Consider the following 19,237-nt stretch of genomic DNA (forward strand, 5'->3'; position numbering starts at 1 on the left):
AAAAATATATTCACTGTCTTTGCTCAGGCTTGTATTTCATGCTATGTTTCACATCGTATTATTGTGTAGTACTCTCAGAGGACACATGCTTCACCTGCCACCACACAATCTGACAGCATTTAACACTCGCCTCTATGGGGACCTGTGTATTTTTAACCCCCGCCCCGGTGTTGTTTCTGTACAGATGGGGAGCTGTACGCAGGCACGTCAGCCGACTTCATGGGCCGCGACTTCGCCATTTTCAGGACCCTCGGGAAACATCATCCAATCAGGACGGAGCAGCATGATTCCAGGTGGTTAAATGGTAAGAACAATGTGTATTTTGTCATGCTGAATAAAGTGTGTTTCAGGGTGTCAGATGTCATCCCTAAAGTGTATTGTGGCAGGGATTTGAGTTGAATAGAATGAATGAAATGAAGAACAGTTACTTTAAATCTAAATCATTTCAAATTGTACATTTTTTTTGTTTAATTTTGACTTTGAGATACCTATCACTTTTGTTCTAGTTGGTATAAGCTAAAAAGATTTTTTATTGAGCGTGACCTATATTATCTCTAGTTTGGAGCAGGCAAATTCCATAGTTTTCATTTTGGTAACTGGATAAATATACAGGGTTTATAACCTTGTTTTAACATAAGCCTAAATAAGCCTCAGCAGTTGTGGATTTTTGTGAAATGGACATAAAAATGTCTAGCACAGATAAGTCCAAATCCTGATACACATTTAGCGAGCCAAAACTTATCTTTATTTAATTAAGATATAGCTTTCTATCAAATATTGCAGATCACCAGATGTGTTCTTTGAAATCTGAGTTTGTATGGTCTGCTATAGGCGTCTATGATGAGAACACAACATATAGATTCAATCAGATGTTGTTCCCCAATTGTCCCTTATTGTTATTTTTTAGTTGCCAAAATATCTCTACTCTCATAAATTACCTTTTGATCATTTTTATTTTTATTTTTTATCAGCTAAATATTATAATGACCAAATATAGTGAACAGAAGCAAGACTTACACTGTTTCATCTACAATAGTCAAAAGTTCGGACTCATCGTCTTATTCAATGTTTTTTACACACAGAAGACATCAAATATATAAAGCAAGATATATGGAATTATTTAGTGAAGAAAAAAAATAAAAATAAAATAAAATAAATCTAATCGACAAAGCAAAGCATGGCTAATTTGAGGATTTTGTTATATTGTTTGTTTGTTTGTTTTTTCTTTACTACATAATTCCATATATCTTATTTCATATGTGTGATGTCTTCTGTGTGTATCTAAAAAAGAGAGAAAAAAAAAAACATGGAATGAGTTGTTGAACTTTTGACTTATATGTAACTCTAATTCCTAGCATAGCTTTTAACTGCACATTCTCCAGACTGTACCCTTCCTGAGACCCCAAAAAGCTGAACTAGATACTACTAAGCACATGAATGAACAGCTTGCAGTGTTTCGGAAGCACACTACCCCTGAACCTGTTGTATGTCCGGAGTTTGCTGAGAAGATCTAGTCCCGGTTAGGGGCGTAACACGACCCAAAGCACCGTGCGACATTTGGAAGAATAGGGCACAAAGCTTCGAAATGAGCGTATCCATCCGCCGCTGGTGCCAGATCGTGTCGTCATGGCAGTGAGGGGGCAGGGATGGGAGCTGCCGGGCCCATTCACATAGGCCTTTATTTATCTAGAGCCATTCATGAAGAAAGATTGGCAGAGGACTGGCGTTCACTTGAACCAATGACAAGTTTGGTCAGAATGTGTGACAAGCCTAAAGAGCTGATTCGTTCCCCTTGTTGTTGGTGAGGAGGAGGATGAGCCATAGGAAAACATGCATGGTTTATTCTAGATAGTTTAGCAATGGGTTTATAATTTAGGTTAGGAAATGGATTAGGGTTATGGTTAGGAAAATACTTCAAGTTTGGTTTGGTTAAGTCAAGGAACAGTTTTATGATTGTCTTTCTATGATGAATTGTGACTTATTCAGTGGATTATACCTTTTGTAATAAATATAAATTATAGTTTTACATCAGTTCAGGAGCAGTTCATGAGGAAAAAGTTTAAAAATAAATTGTAAATTACAGGAAGTAGAGAGTTTGAAAATAAAGCGACGACATCACGCTAGGGAGAATTCTGTCCAAAAGTTCGGCACAATTATCACACTAGACTTTAAACATTATTTCAACAAAAGTATGTTGTTTTCTTATAATTGTAATGGTCAAACAATAATCTCTGTGTACATTAGGTACTTAAAGGTTTAGTTAGGGGTTAGGATTCTCACTTGCCTCTTCTTATTTTTTTACCACAAACTAAAACATAAAACATAAAAATAAATATCCCATGTAATAAGAGAGGGAGTGAAGTCTGTATAACATTAGTCCAAAAATGATCCCATATTCGCATAATAGCCCATAAATCCAAATAATTGTCCCATATTTGAATTGAAAATCTGATTGTTGTATTTGCGTGTGTGTTGTAGACCCTCGTTTTGTCGGAGTGTACCAGGTCCCAGAGAGCGACAATCCTGAAGACGACAAGATCTACCTGTTCTTCAGGGAGAACGCCATGGATGGGGAGTACGCCGGGAAGGCCACCTACGCACGCATCGGACAACTCTGCAAGGTAAAACTACCACACCAAGTGCATGTCAACAGAGACATGTGTTTTCTACTGAAATGAAGAAATCTGAATTTTACCTGATGTAGATATGTTCTGTATCAGTTAAATGGGGCCAAGTAAGAGCTTTATAAACATGAACAGGGTTGAACCATAAATTAAGTGTCTTGCCTCATCCCTTCTCTCACTCATGTTTGCACTCCATGTTTCCACTTTGATCTCAATCAGCATCTGGCAGTTGCTTTGCTATGGTTCTCCAACAAAATGCATTTTTAAAGTTTACATTTTTATATCTGGAATTGTGATCTTTTTTTAAATCACAAATAGTTACTTTCAATGTGTTTTCCTGTACTAGAGGAAATTAATTCCCATGTGTGCTTAGTGCCATTATGCATGCTTATTTTTAGTCCTGTGAAAGTGGCCTTTGTGGTGCAGAAACCTGAGAGAAGAAATACATGGCAGTAGCACATGTGATCCTAATGCCCAGGTTTGGCACAACTCAGCTTGGCCCCAGTTAAATTAGAGGAGGAGAGCTACTAAACCCTACTCACTGTTCAGTATATTTCTAAATTATTCATTCAGTCATTTTAATATTAGCTGAAAACAACATGTGACAATATGTTTTAAAATTTGACAGATTTTTTCCTTTATATTACCTGTAGGTTATGCATGATATTATTTGCTTTCTTACTCAAAATTTTGAAAGGATTAAACAGAACATACAGAATTATCAGGAAACATTCTTAAACCATCCACTATTTTCTTTTCACTGAATTGAAGAGTGCAAACAAATGAACAATGGATAAATATCGTGTTGTTTATAGATTGGCTTGATTAGTTAGAATGTTAAGAATCCATAGGGTCGACCTCAGACAGAGAATCTATTATGTAAAGTCTGAGTTCATTTTTGGTAGTGTGTACGTTGGACTCAACCTCAACATGAAGACAATGAATAGTACTTTTTTTGAGCAGCGTATTGTTCAAACTGTGCTAAAAATGATCAGGAACCACTACTAGAAAAAGTACATAGACCTACTCATACTACTACATCCCACTACTAGTTCTACTAAATACAACAACACTACCGGTACAACTGTGCAATTTATACTTTGCAGTGACATCATGGGGGTGTTCTACATGCCAAACACTGCCAACTAAATTTTAAAATACTCAGGGTCTGTTTACACGAAAACGCTTGCTGGTAAAAACGGCAAAATATTTTATCGGAAGTGCCATTAGTGTAGATAGAGACAGCATTTTGGGGGTTTAAAAATGCAAAAATCTGAAACCACCCTCCAGAGTGGAAAAGTTGAATACGCTCCGCCGTAGCGTTTCCGTCTACACTGCCCAAGATGCAAAACTCTGGTCAGATCTGCTCATGTCGCGTACACGTACATGTCACATACATACATTACACAGAAACATGTCAGATGAGATGCATACCCAATCGAATTCCACACACTTTTGCGTCACCGTACGCTAGCAGATATTCTCATTAAAACGCTGGTCTAAACACAAAATAAAAAGTGAAGACACGATACCACTTTTGCGTCTTCTGATCAGACCGTCATCATGTAAATGCAGACTCAGTTCTCTCTAGTATAACTGTATTAAACTAAAGCTCAAATTAAAGTCTAACTTGAGTAACAGAGCTTCAGATTGAGTGGTACCTTCAGTTAGAATCACACACCCAAGGAATGTTGCAATGTAATCAATATTACTACCTCTAAATGTCGTAATCCCTTCAATAATACTTGATGTATATGTTGACAGAATGACTTGGGAGGCCACAGGAGCCTGGTGAATAAGTGGACCACGTTTCTAAAAGCCCGCCTCATCTGCTCTGTGCCAGGGACTAACGGCATTGACACACACTTTGACGAACTGCGTGAGTAAATTCATTATTATTTTTAGATAAATATATATAAAAATAAACTTGTAGCTCAATTAAACTATAGGGGCTCTATGTCATGTGAACACGATCTACTCAACATAGCCCCTAGAAATGGCCTTAGATTTTTGTCATTTCTTTCTCCAGAGGATGTTTTTCTCATGAGCTCTAAGGATCCCAAGAGTCCAATTGTCTATGCAGTCTTCACCACCTCCAGGTACAGAACACTATGCCATAATAGCTACAATAGTGTATTTTATTTATTTTTGACTTGAGTTATAATTCATATTTTCTCTGCCCTCAGTAACATCTTTAAAGGCTCGGCGGTGTGCATGTACAGTATGGCAGACATCAGGAGGGTCTTCCTGGGTCCGTACGCTCACAGAGATGGACCCAACTACCAGTGGGTGCCTTTTCAGGGGCGTGTTCCTTACCCACGGCCTGGGACAGTAAGTCTGTTAATGATGTTTTAATAATAGTAATAACCTGAAAATATATTATATGTCATATTAATTGCCACTGCAAAGGATCATTGTCTTTGTAGTTCCCCTTGCGACTTTGAGTTTTAGACCAGGAACTTAACATGCAACAAATGATAAAGGTCCAAAGCACTATGATAGTTTTACCAATACATTTTTATCTCTGCTGTTTTTCAGTTCAAAATGTAAGAAATACAGGCATGGTGGTACAGTAGAAAGACTGTCCATCTCGTAGCAAGAAGGTCCAGATTTGACTCCCAGGTTTGCATGTTGTCCCTCTGTTTGCATAGGTGTCCTCCATGTATTTCAGCTTCCCCTACCAAGAAAAAAAAAAATCACAATAGGCCCATACTCAAGGGAGATAATCTCAGTGGGACTTGTGTGTTTAAATAAGGAATAATTAACTAAAACTTTCTCCTCAGTGTCCGAGCAAAACCTTTGGAGGATTTGACACGACAAAGGACCTTCCGGATGAGGTGGTGACTTTCGCCCGGGCCCACCCCGCCATGTTCAACCCCATCTACCCCATCAACAACCGTCCCATCATCGTCAAGACCGACGTGGACTACCAGTTCACCCAGATCGTGGTGGACAAGGTGGAGGCGGAGGACGGCCTGTATGACGTCATGTTCATAGGCACAGGTGGGATTTACGCACACACAGATTGACCAAGTGCAATGAGTAGTTTATTTAAGGATACAGTTTGAGGCTGACTGATGGAAAGGCAATATAGAGTATCATTATAATTATTAATATGATGAAGACACATTATCATCTGTTGTATGATTGACACAATACGAGATACAATGTAATCCCTCATTTGTCCAGAAGTGATCCAACGTAGAGAAGGTTTCAGCAGTAGTTGTTTCGGCCCAAATACAGAGGCCACTTTCAATTTGATGGTTCTGGTTTCAGACTCAGGGATTTATTCAACACTGAGTTGGATAAGTACCACACCCTAAGAGTCTTGATTGCTAAAACAGTATTCAGATGATCACTGAAACCTTCTCTACATTGACACCAATGCAATTTTTTTTCTTTGTTAAAAAGTTTGCAATATCAATATATATATATATTTTTTTTCAGACATAGGAACGGTCCTGAAGGTGGTGTCCATCCCCAGAGGGTCCTGGCACGATCTGGAGGAGGTCCTACTGGAGGAGATGACAGTCTTCAGAGTATGGATTCTATGCTAGCTAGAAAAACTATCCAAATGTGTAATTATTCTAACAGCCTTTCATTTTTGATTTTTTTCTTTTTACAGGAACCCACCGCCATCACTGCAATGGAGCTTTCTACTAAACAGGTACTGATTTAAGTTGTAAAGAGCCAATCATGTTCAAAGTTTTATTTAATTTCTAGAATCATCTATAGAACAGTTGTTTTTACTGATTTTAAACTGATTCACGCACTGTTAAAGGGCATAAACTATTTTCCAAGCAATTAGAACAGTCATTTGTAGCACTTGTCAAAGAGGGGTTTCCCATACATATATGTGTTATCAAATTACAAAGCAAAGGTGCCGATGTGTATTTTAAAAAGACTTTAAACACGATATAGCCAGATTTAGACAGGTACATTACCCACGGTTCAGACAGACAGGAGATCTTTAAAGTGGGGTGTTCCTCATTTAAATTGTTTCTAGGTTTAGGTTGTCTGAATCTCTCTCTGTTTTAGGAAAATTCCTGAGTAGAACAAAGAAGTGTTTGTCCATGCATTCGACACTTAATGAAGAGACATGTCAACGCAAAGACACTGACAGTTAGTTAATCACTTTAAATGTTGGGCAGAATACACAGGTAGCTTTGAGGTAGCGCTAGTGTGATGGCGTGTCAACATTCCTCTCATTTCATAAACATGAGCTTAGCCAAAAAACACATAGATATTATGAGCTCCACCCAGACTACGGATATTACAATATCAGATTTTGTCTTCAATTGAATGACGTTTGTGGGAAGAAATATTGAAATTAAACCTGTCACCATCATCTACATTTTTGCACTCAGTAGACTATCTGATGTGACCAGAATTCAAAAATGGCATGTAGGCAAACACCAAAAAGTTGGTATTGTTCTATATTTATTTTTAAAAGAATCATAACCAATACATTTTACAAATAGTTGCAAAAAATTATAAAATAAATACAATAAAATATAAAATAAAATAAATTAATTGGTACTGGTACATCAAAATAGGATCTAGTAGTCAAGTAAATACATAAACTGCAATACTTACAATGCATTGTTATTTATTTATTTATTTATTTTTTGCTCTTTAAATAGCCAATATAATAGATTTAGCTTTTTTCTTTTTCACAACATTTTATAAAAAAGTTTCCAAGTTATTTTATTGTTTTCTGATGTCTTTTTAAACATTTTACAGTACTGACAAATACTTTTATTATTACAAAAAAAGTTGAATACGCCCTTTCCTAAATCAACTAACAATACTAACTTGATTTTTTTTTTTTTCGTCCATAGCAACAGCTATATTTGGGCTCGGACATTGGTGTATCCCAGATGCCCTTACACCGCTGCGAGGTGTATGGGAAAGCCTGTGCCGAGTGCTGCCTGGCCCGGGATCCCTACTGCGCCTGGGACGGCTCTGAGTGCTCAAGATACTTCCCCATGGCCAAGAGGTACACACATGATTTTCCCCCAACATTATATACTGAATTTCTTAAAAAAAATAATAATAAATAAATAAATAACATGAGCTGAACATAGAATTCTGTAAAACATTCAAAGCAACAGGTATAATAGAACAAAACATAACAGAAACGAGCAAATATACAAAATATTCTGAATTATTTTATTTTTTATTTAATCTTTATTTATTTTTATTATTACATTTTTATTTTTATTTATTTATTTTTTTTTCATTTTTAAAAGACAATCTGGATCAGGAGTACACTGTTGGAGGACAGCCTATTGTACATGATACAATAACACAACATTAACAACGAAAGTTAAACTGATTTTTTGGGTTAAATTATATTATGTTTATTTTAAATGGTTGCAGTAGTACAAAGTTGTTCCTCACTTAAACTTTTGCCATGGTCAGTTTATAAGCACTTTTCACAACTTTAAGTGACCAAAGTTTTGTCACAACAGTGAAGTTAACACCAAATGGCATGCTAATGGTTATTTCCTGATTATCACACAATAACATGCTTTCTAATTAGATGCAGACAGTTCACAGCTCATTATTCTGACCTCAAGAGCTGCTTGTAGATACTATATTAGAACAATTTGGCTCAAATATTTGGATATATAAAATCAAGTCCAGGGTTCCAAGTGGAAATCCAGTGCACTAGTTTATGTTAAGATGGTCAGGTTTTGAATAGTCTCCCAAGTCTGCAGAGAGGTCACATTTGTAGAAGAAAACTTTAAAATCCAAGCTACTTCAAGTACTAGCATCTGAATTGATATCTGCAGGCTGAGAGGTGTTAACCACTCTGCCACTGGGCCTTCACAGACTATGGGACAACAGTGCAGACAGCGGAGATCCTTGGCGTTTCCATAGCGTTTCAATTGATGTTTATAGAAAATATCTGGAGGGCTAGACTTGACACTGGATTTGGATGTGTGGAGCTGTATTGTGCGCCGTGTTGAAATGACTGATGGGTTCCAGATTCCGCCGGCGCACACACCCTGTAATTAAAGCTGCTGCCATACTCCGTGCTACCTCCTGTTAGTTTATCTATTTGTGTTGGACCCGGACTGTAACCCAACCACAGTCACATACATGCAAGAGATGCCCATGTGTTAGCCCAGTGCAGACAAAACAATCAAGAATATTGTTAGTGTTATTCTGTTAGTCAAGCAGAAATACAATGAAATAAATAAAAAGTTGAAACGACTTGATCAAAGCCTAGCTGGATTTAGTTACAATTTTCAAGAAATCTCTTTCTCTGAGAACCAGGGTAACCAAACAGCAGGAAGACCAAAACACAAAACTTGGAAATTTGCTTTATTCTTTTAGATGATTAACAATAAATATTTCAAACGTTGCCCAAAAACTAAAAGATAACTTGTTGACAGAATGTATCCAGAATGTAACGTAATTCACATCATTCTTTAAAGGTACAGTATGTAACTTTCTGGGCGTGGCACATCACATGCATGATTCCATGAACATATTTCATATACTGTGGCTTTACATACAATTAAAATCACTCTTAAAGTACAAACATTTTTAGCTTTTTAAGTTTCCTCCATTTTTGTTGTGTTTATTCTACTAAAAAACATGCATCCTTACTCCAAGTGGGCTTGCAGCTCCACAAACCTGACTCTCATTTGGCCTGGAAGAAGGCCTCAGCTTGTTTCCATGGAAATGTTCTTTGGTTTATAATCTTCCATAGTCTGGAATAAACTCATCTATCTCCAAAGAAAATGGTCCAAAGTATGGTTTTAACTTTCTATCGCTATAGAATCATCCAGGTGACACGCCACTTCCAGAAAGTTACATATTGTACCTTTAATTAAAATTAAAATGGACTTTAAAAGGATGTTTGTGAAATCCCTCAGTTGTAGGATCCATAGCAAAGGAGAAATTCAATTCTGTCAACTGGACAGAATAGGACTTAAAAAATCAGTTCAAAGTAAGTAAGTGCTGTAGGCCTATCGAGATATGAAAAATAGTATTTGTTGTGCTGTAAAGTAACACAAAGTACAATATTACCCTTACCTACACAATTTGTTCTTAAGTTACTCCAATTTATTAGAAAAGCTATGATGATGCAAAGACAATCATGATCTTATTGTCTTGTTCTGCAGGAGGACGAGGAGGCAGGACATCAGGAATGGAGACCCGCTCACACAGTGCTCAGACCTCCAACACGACGGTAAACAGCACTTATCATCTTAATAGGTTTTACTACTCCCTGTGCCTTTATAACATGTAATTTAGCATGGACACGATTCCCCCAAGCTCAAAGCCCCCTCTCACTCTGCTGTCCAAAAGCAGGCCCCCCAGCTCCTTCTGAGAACCACTACTTTCACAACCACAAAAGAGCATCCAAGTACTAAACGCAGTCCAAGCGCTCTTCAAGTTACCACAAGAGTTTATTAGAGTTTACAAGAGTTATTTGACGATTTAATACTTGATTTATTTATTTAACACTTAAGTTGATATAGATATTATACAAATGATTCTATTGAAAATAAAAACCAGGATGAAGGATTAGAAAACACGCTCGTGGGCTGACTTAGAGAAACTGATAAACTGTGAGGTTTATATTGCTTAAAGGTGTATTGTGTAACTGTTTCTGGTGAAGGGTCTGTTCAGTGTAGATGTTATTGCTTCAGCACAGCATGGTATTAAACCTTTTTATTTTCATGGAGACCAACCCAGACCTAGTTACAGGACAGATCAGCCGAAAGGCACCCCACTCACAGTCAGAATATCTTTTTTTCTAAATATTTTTGAGCTGTAAATCCACCTGTGGAACATACTGTGGAACATTGTAGGCAGAGCAATCACATATCCATAGAAACAAGCAGGTGACGGACCCCCAACCAAAAAGTTACACAGTGCATTACTAACTGTCAGTAGTTTAACATTTAACTGGTTGCCAAGTCAGAATTCAGAAGTAGAATTTACATTTTAAAGTAGACTGCTTAATAGGGATGTAACAATAACCAAAATATCGTGATATCGCATTGTCTCTTAATAATATCATGGACTGTCACAATATATATATATTTCTTTGCTTAAATGCATGGTTTTACAGTAGCAACAGCTTATAAACATAGGGAACTACATATCCCATGATTCAGTTCAGTGCAAACAACATGAAGAAATATGTTCTTTACTTGAATTCTTGGGACTATGACGTAAATAATTCACACCAGAATCTTGTCAAGGTATTAGCCTCTCCAAAATATCACAATAAATATTGTACCATGAGATGCATATCATGATAATATCCTACAGAGAGATTTGGGTATCGTTACATCCCAACTGCGTAACTTTTCCAGTGTGGAGGAACACCATCATGGACATCTTATTGCTTTCCTCATAATGTTCCACAGTATGGTATCAACCTATTGACCTATTTACTCAGTTACAGTTATGTTTATTATTCTATACTGAGTAGGGCTGGGTATCATTAAGAAGCTGCCGGTACGATACATATCTCGATACAAAGGCCACGACACGATACATATCACAATACAGTGTACTTTCGATTCAATACGATATATTTCAAATCAGTTCAATGCGGTTCACTTAAAATAATGGCTAAGTCATGACTGTGTCTAAGTCTTTGTTAAACCACAACATATGAAACATATACATTTTAATCATCAAAACAGTGAATATGTTAAATGTGCTGCATACAAGAGTTTCCTTCCTGTAAACCAGCAACAAAACTGCAGCACTGTAACAAAATAATTTAGTAAAATATACAAAAAAACTGCTTTTGGCAATATGTCGATTAAGCAGCCCACAATATCAATACTGTATCATCACATAAACGATACGAAATATATAGATTTTTGCACACCCCAAATACTGAGTGGGTTCATCTGTCCACACATCAGGGGTCTCAGTTATAAAGAAGAAGATTAACCAATTTTTCATCGCCTGTAGCTCTGCCGATATTTTTGGGTCAATATGTGGGTCCGATTTGGATTATTTTCACCAAATTAAGTAACTGAAATTTACTACAAACTCACTCACATCCCTTTTTACCACAAACCTTCAAGAGAGCTGTATAATCACATTCGGTGCCATTATCTCTTTGCAAAGTATTAAAATAAAGCTTTCAGTATACTCTTTAGTCAGAAGTCAGCAAAAATATCACTCTGTACTGGAAATTTAAGGCCAAGAGAGTCCCATGTGTAAACTGAGTGGAGACAAAACAATCAAGAGTTTTGTTGGCATGATGCTGGTGGTCAAGCAGAAAAGAAATTAAATAAAAGCTTAAAACTACTTGGTCATAACCTGGCTGGATTTTGTTACAATTTTCAAGCAGTCTCTTTCTCAGAGAGCCAGGGTAACCAAACAATAGAAAGAGCAAAACACAAAAACGTCGGAATTTATTTTTATTTTAAGCTGATAAGCTGATACTCTAAAATGTGCAAAATATTGGCCAGACAGATCAGCCAAGTGATATATTGGTCTAGAAAATGTTATGTACATGACTTTGCACATTAAGTCAGGACTTTGAGACATGAAACAAAAGAAGATCTGTACTCATACAGAAGAGAAGTGAGCAAGGAGGTTTGTCCATATGCAAACTTTTAGTAATAATGCTCCACCAGTGTGAAAATGCAGATGTTTTTTCTGGTTTATGGTTAATATCACCTGTATTCTCCATAATGCTGAGACCTATTATCAGTGGCTTCCATACGCTGTCCACTACTTGAGATTTAAACATTTATTAATCTTAGTGTGATTCAGCAAATAGTTGAACAGGAAACAGTGAACTAGCCTCGTGTTGTTGTGTGTAAACAGGCAAAGATTTTAAGGCAAATTTGAATTTTGACATATTTAGGCCACTTAATCAAGATAATCTCTCAAGAATAAAAATCATTGACTTGAAGTGCGTAGGTTAAAGTGAAGGACACAGAGTAAATTTGTGCATATGGCAGATAGCATTCCTCGCCTTTAGTTCTGGCCCATTACCTCCAGAGCCTGCTGCTGTGGAGGCCCTGCCAAATCTGCCTATGATTAATAACTTCCATCCATTTAGTGTGATGGAAATGTCAACGTTTTTGAACAGGAGAACTCCAAGTCAAGCTGAGGTTTTTATTTTAATACTGAATATGAACTTGCTTATGTACTATGCTGGAATTTGTAGAAAGTTTAAAAAGGCGCTGGACATGAAGTGATGATTTGCACTGGTCCAAACATATTCCTCACTCTTTAGGTATTCCGAGCAACTTAATTTCATGGGAAAACACATGGGAAAAAGTGATGATTGCATGATTTGCAGTAGTCTAAAGTTACTTAACTAAACCTTACCTGACGCATTCTAGGCATCCTGTTTACTTTCAGAGTCCAGAGTGGAGTTTAACAGTCTATTCGAGTGTCCATTCCATTTTTTTTTGCCGTCATTTATACGTACATGTTTAGATGAATGGGCGACTTGAACTTGCGCCACAGCAAACAACAGTCGGCGCTTATACAATGGCGGTTCCCAAACATCTGGTAGTAAGCCAAATGTGGATTGCAAAAGATTGTAGTCACCAGAAATGTCAAACCGAAATAGAAATTGGCCAAGAAATCTCTAAAAGAAAGCCGCAAAGTTGGGCCACAATTGCTTTGCATTTAGGCCTCATAAAACTGTTTTGTATAATGTGGCTCTGTGGATCCATTCTCACAGTTCAGAGAAGTCGACACTGGCACAAGATCATTCCAACAACATTCTTATTTCTCGAGTTATATTGGTGTTTGTTTTCTAAAAAGCTAAAGCTAAAATATGAATAATAAGCATATCTGTAGATCATACTGAGGCACTGCAAAGAAACTAAAAACATAGGAAAGTGATGTTTTCAGTAACAGTACCTTTGTTAAACTTTTGAAATTGTGGTAACCTACCATAACACTGTTGCACATTTAAAATCACGATATTCATCTAAAACAACTTCATAAAAGAAACAAGTACACTGATTTCCACATTAGAAAAATGGAATACCTAGTGGGAGCTGATGTTGCAGATTTTTATTTATTTTCATTTGTCTCAAAATGATTACACGTCGCTGCCAAATCCTACATGTATCACTGATTAACAAAATAAAGTTGGAGCAGTGGCCAACTTATTCACTCCAAATACAACTTTGGGTGAGTAAGTGTTGAGGGGAAACAATTATAGCATGGTTAAAAGCTTTAAACAAATAAATCTGGATAGTACATCTGCATATGCAAGTTAAACAGAGATAAGACTCTTCTGACTGTTAACTTTTTTGAATACATAGGCTATGTCACTAATGTGTGTGTCATGTTGTGTACGCAGAGGAGCTGAACGGGCTGACCACGCTGCAGGATAAGACGGTGTACGGGGTGGAGAACAGCAGCACCTTCCTGGAGTGTAGCCCCAAGTCCCAGAGAGCCCGCACCCACTGGCAGTACCAGCGCTCCGGGGACCAGCGCAGGGAGGAGGTGGGACCACAAAGCACATACTAGGAGCTATTTGTGGAATTCAGGAGATGGATATTTTGCTACTTTTGTTACTTCAATTATCTGGAATTTTGAACTGTATTACCATTTTTTTCTTTTTGTTGTTGTAATGTGTGTAAAATTTATCTGGATTTTACACAAATTCTTAATGTTTAAATTCCCTGTACCAATTTCCCCATGTATTTAAACAAAATGTTCCTTGCTCCACTACAGATATACTGTATAAGCAGCTCCTGAGGTCACAATATGTCAACGGCATGGTTCCCATAATTAGGAAGTGCACTGTTAACATGCTAGTTATTGTTAGTTTTACTGTGACAGTGAAACGCCACTCTACTCTCTAATTATTCTCCATGTTGGTTTTATAAGTGCTTTTCACAACTTTCAAAGACAAGAGTGGAGTTTATGACTAGCATGCTAACCATACTCTTCCTAATTTTTGGACAGTAAAACACTATAATTAGATGCGGACAGTGCAGCAGACTTATTTTGACCTCAACAGCTGCTTATACCATATATATGTACTGGGGCAAGAAAATGTTTGCTCAAATGGATGGAAAATATTCAGGTACAGGCCCTTTAAAGTTTGAATTTGGATATGTTTCTGATATGTGTTTTTGAATCTTATTTTATTTACATATTATGCTATCGCTACACATCACAAACATACTTGGAGTTGGAGTTGGGGTTTCATCCATACACATTTAACACACAGACATTGAACACAAGAAGTGCTCCACTATTGTTTTTAAAGTCTACCATTTCTAGAATAATTTAGATAATTTAATCTCAGGAACCGCCAATCTCTACTAAACTAAATTTAAAATATAGCTGTTAACTTGAAAATTATCGCTTCATGACATCAGAAGGTGGAACAGAGCATTTTGAGCTTTGGAGATGTAGACAGGTTAATAATAAAGGATTACTCAACCATGTGTGAATGAAACAAAACACAACTCCAGGTATGTCTTTGAAGAGGTAACGTAATATATGACCTTTAATGTTTAGATAGATAGAGATATGTACACCGTATTCATATTTATGGTCTTTACTATTTACCAGATAATAACCAAATATGTAAAAATTCTATATTTTCATTCTTAGGTCAAATCCGAGGATCGCTTCATCCGCACAGACCAGGGCTTGCTGATCCGCACTCTCTCCAAGTCAGACTCTGGAGTGTACATCTGTCAGGCTGTGGAGCACGGCTTCATGCAAACGCTGCTAAAGGTCACCCTGGAGGTCATCGGCACGGAGCGGCTGGACAACCTCCTCCAGCGTGACGGAGAGGGGGCCGCAGCCAACGCCTACGCCCCACCCCAGGAGACGCCCAATCAGAAGCTGTGGTACCGCGACTTCCTGTCACTGGTCAACCACCCCACTTTGCACAGCGTCGATGAGTTTTGCGAGCAGATCTGGAAGCGTGAGAGGAAGCACAGAAAACAGAAAGCGCACATGGTTCAGGCTCAGCAGCAGCAGCAGCAGCAGCAGGCAAAGACAATACTGAGTCCAAGCGTTCACGCGCATAGTCAAATTCACGCGCCCAGTTTGGCTGCGAAATGGAAGCATCTTCAAGAAAGGCAGAAGGGTCGGAATCGGAGAACCCACGATATACAAAGAGCTCCACGTAGTATCGACTGACTGGACTTGGGAGTAACTGAAATCCTAACCAGATGATGAGACTGGAAAATAGACAATGTTAACAGCTCTGACTTTTACGGACGGCTGCTGAAAAGTGGACACTGGATGACACAATTATTTGCAGTAGTGTAAGGATTTAATATGAACATTTTCAAAGTGGTCGGGGAACTAGAGAAACACTAGCTGCTTTGACACACTGCTTTGTGGTATGTTGTGAATTTTCTGATAGGCTGCAGCAAATGATACACTTTTTTGTCAAGAAAGTCAAAATATGATCAAGATTAAATAAGTAAATATTAAAGGTACACTATGTAACTTTTAAGGTCTCGATGGAGATGCTATTCCTTTGCATGGAACGTTCCATAATAGAGCATTTGACATATATGACTTGTATTTATTCATTTGCCAGAGAACCTAACCAGGCTTGCTTTTCCTTATATCAAACCATTAACTCCATTGTGATAACCAAGTTTATTTGCATACTGTGGAATAATCAAGGCAAAACAGTAATATCTCCATGGAGTCAAGCAGGTGGCGGACTCTCCATCAGAAAAGTTACACAGTGAACCTTTAAACAATAATGGTGCGTTATGCAGTTTTAACACACTGTGCATGTTCCTCTGTGAAGTGCTCTAAAACTAGGGTGACCATATTTCTGTTTGTGAAAACCCGGGCACCTTACGACATTAAGCTACTCTCACCTCGCAAACTGTGCACATGGCCTCCCACTTGTCCCAACCGGGATGGAAAACGGGGAATTTCTTGCCCAAGTTATCGTTAAATGCGCATTTGTGCCTCGGTATGTTGCAGACTGACCGACTGTTTGTGTCTGTTCGCTCCCTCTGAGTTACAGAGAGCTACGAGAGCCACTCAATTTAATGGCCCAATAAAAGATAATGAAAACCCAGACATCACTTTATGAAAAAAACCCCGGACGCCCAGGACAGGACGCAAAAAACTGACATGTACGGGGGAAAAACGGACATTTGGTCACCCTAGCTAAAACTTCACAGCAGTACTAAAATTTTCACTGATCCTGTTATAAAATGAAAATAATGAGCAGGACGACAACAGAATCTTGTATAAGGACTAATTCAGTGCTAAAATGGCTAACACATGGAGCCCATCACATATAATAGCAATAGTTTTCTTGTCCCAGGCCCCACATTTCTGTCACTGGGCCTGCATAATAGCATTGTGTTATGGTTAAAAATGAGCAAGTTAGCGATACACACAAAAAAAGCATTGAAAGTTCACATTACCACAAAAAGTAGCATAAGAGTAACTAGTGTCACCAGCGCACACTGTACATGGACTACATACTGAAAAGTGTCTGTGTCCTCCATGCATGCTAACTAGGTAGGTATCCCTTATTAGCCACTCAGCAGATACCTACAAATACTAGTCGTTTAATAGTTCTGTGGGAAAAATAAACGGACTGCAGTGGTGTTACAAGCACAAAATAAGCTATTGAGAGCACAGGAGAGGTACGAGGAGGTCAATGCCCAGGAACTGCAAGAGAACTGGGAGCAGCGGTCATCAGGGCTCAACATTAACTAACTCAATGTAGGCTAGTAGCATATAGCCGCGTTGCTCATAAGACTATTTACAGACTTTTTCAATTTAATATAATGTCCGCAAAAACTAAAGCATACGTCTAAATCTTTGTGAAAGGAATTGCCAAAATAAAATACTATTCTATGTGAGAAGAACAATTGAGACGTTACTAGCGAAGCTGCTAAACGGCTAGCATCAAATATATGACATAAGATATATATGGAATTATGTAGCAAAGAAAAAAGGTAATAATAAATAATTTTAAATATATTTTATAACAAAATCCTTAAATTAGCCACTTTTTGCTTTGTTGAAAAATATTTGTCAAATTATTAAAACTTTTTTTTTTTTTTTTTTTTTTTTACTAAATAATTCCATATATCTTGCATCGTTTATCAAATGTAGAAAGTAGTAAATATACAAAAAAAAAAAAAAAAAAAAAAAAAACATTGAATGAGAGGGTGAGTCGAAACTTTTAATTGGCAGTGTATATTATTGGAAAACAAATAAAATGAACAAACGCCCTTCCTGCATTACTAACGATTACTAGTCACAAGGTGGAACTAACCATTATTAGGGTGTAGCCAAAATGTGCAAGATTATACAAACTATTAAAAACAAAAGACAACTATAGGGATGTTGTCATTTAGGAATAAACTTGATGAACTTCAATTTAATAACTTACATAAGAGTTACATAGTGCACCTTTAAATAATGTTTGCCATATTAAACAGCATGTAAATAGTTAATGCTGAGCTCTGACTGTCACTATATGTTTAAATATGTGTAAAAGTGTAGCTGAAATGTAAATATTGTACTCAAACTAAAAGGGAATAGCTTGCAGATGTCTTTGTTGCATTTTGTTCTCTATAGTAATTTATTTATGAAAAGCAGTCGTGAACAGGGATATTGTGAACTATAGTCTGTCCTCATGCCAAGATTCATAATATTTTATAATACTATGTTTCGAGGCTCATAAAAGTTACTCCCATGTCAGCAATTTTAAAAGCAACTGTCACTGGGATGTGTGCCTGCCAGATATGTGTCATGTTCCGTTTCGTACACAGCCTGTTTTACTTGTATTTATTGACATTATATATTATAAAGATGGTTCAAAACACGCAGTATAATATTTGGGTTAAAGGGATGATCAAGCATCTTGGTTTGCAGAAAATGTACATTTAAAGATTGGAGAAGAAGACACAAGCAATAATGGTTGGTAACTGTTAGTGTAACCTGGGTTCTCTGAGTGTAATTAACTTCCAATACAAAATTTGTGGTTATAATGTATAATTTAACTCATTTGAAATAAGACATGGGTTAATAAATTAAGTATCCCTCACTGTACACCTTGCCATTATGTCCATGGGCAATACACTTCCTCCTATATTGAACTGGTTCCTTTATGCAAATTTTCAACAGTAGCCTACATAAAAATGAACAAAGACAAAACTTGAAGTACTTGTGTCTTCTTCTCCAACACTGAACACAATTAAATGTACAGTTAAGTTTATGAATTTTGAGTGGTTTTTGAAATATACTGACAAGTACAAGTGGCCATAGACTGTCAGTGGACATAACTAGCCCACTAGTTGGCGCTTTTCTAATAGGAAGTGAGCATGAATGCGATTTGGCTCCTTCGACTCTTGGCTCCAATTCACTTTCAACAAAAAAAATGTCGCAACGCTCTCCTTAATTGCTGCTGTCATATTTGTCATTTTGATTATAAAATGGTCATATTAACATGCTCTACATGACCTATCTGTGGATTTATTTAGCTACTTCTTCCATAAAGTCAAGATATGCATTTATAATAGACCAATGAGGCGCCTTTTCTCCCCAAAGATCGCTGCTAGCATCAGTCACAAGTTTGATTGACATTGCCGATTTATGGACGAAAGAGCGAAATAAATCCAAGATCATCTAGA

General features: G+C 37.2%; 1 protein-coding gene across 1 annotated transcript in view; it reads left to right on the forward strand.

Annotated features, from left to right (window-relative positions):
• The window catches only part of sema3ab (sema domain, immunoglobulin domain (Ig), short basic domain, secreted, (semaphorin) 3Ab), a 49,541-nt gene extending 33,629 nt beyond the window's left edge, over nucleotides 1-15,912 (forward strand). The window contains exons 6-17 of the mRNA XM_020934759.2: nucleotides 185-304; nucleotides 2,479-2,621; nucleotides 4,389-4,503; nucleotides 4,654-4,723; nucleotides 4,811-4,955; nucleotides 5,408-5,627; nucleotides 6,072-6,163; nucleotides 6,250-6,291; nucleotides 7,466-7,623; nucleotides 9,764-9,831; nucleotides 13,948-14,093; nucleotides 15,216-15,912. Of these exons, the coding sequence (XP_020790418.1) occupies nucleotides 185-304; nucleotides 2,479-2,621; nucleotides 4,389-4,503; nucleotides 4,654-4,723; nucleotides 4,811-4,955; nucleotides 5,408-5,627; nucleotides 6,072-6,163; nucleotides 6,250-6,291; nucleotides 7,466-7,623; nucleotides 9,764-9,831; nucleotides 13,948-14,093; nucleotides 15,216-15,752 (1,856 nt within the window). The 3' untranslated portion in view covers nucleotides 15,753-15,912. The remainder of the gene's footprint in view (nucleotides 1-184; nucleotides 305-2,478; nucleotides 2,622-4,388; nucleotides 4,504-4,653; nucleotides 4,724-4,810; nucleotides 4,956-5,407; nucleotides 5,628-6,071; nucleotides 6,164-6,249; nucleotides 6,292-7,465; nucleotides 7,624-9,763; nucleotides 9,832-13,947; nucleotides 14,094-15,215) is intronic.
• Nucleotides 15,913-19,237: the final 3,325 nt, after the last annotated feature.

Source organism: Boleophthalmus pectinirostris, unplaced genomic scaffold (assembly GCF_026225935.1).
Source record: "Boleophthalmus pectinirostris isolate CB_2022bp ecotype Guang Dong unplaced genomic scaffold, ASM2622593v1 HiC_scaffold_2, whole genome shotgun sequence".
Lineage (NCBI taxonomy): Eukaryota > Metazoa > Chordata > Actinopteri > Gobiiformes > Gobiidae > Boleophthalmus > Boleophthalmus pectinirostris.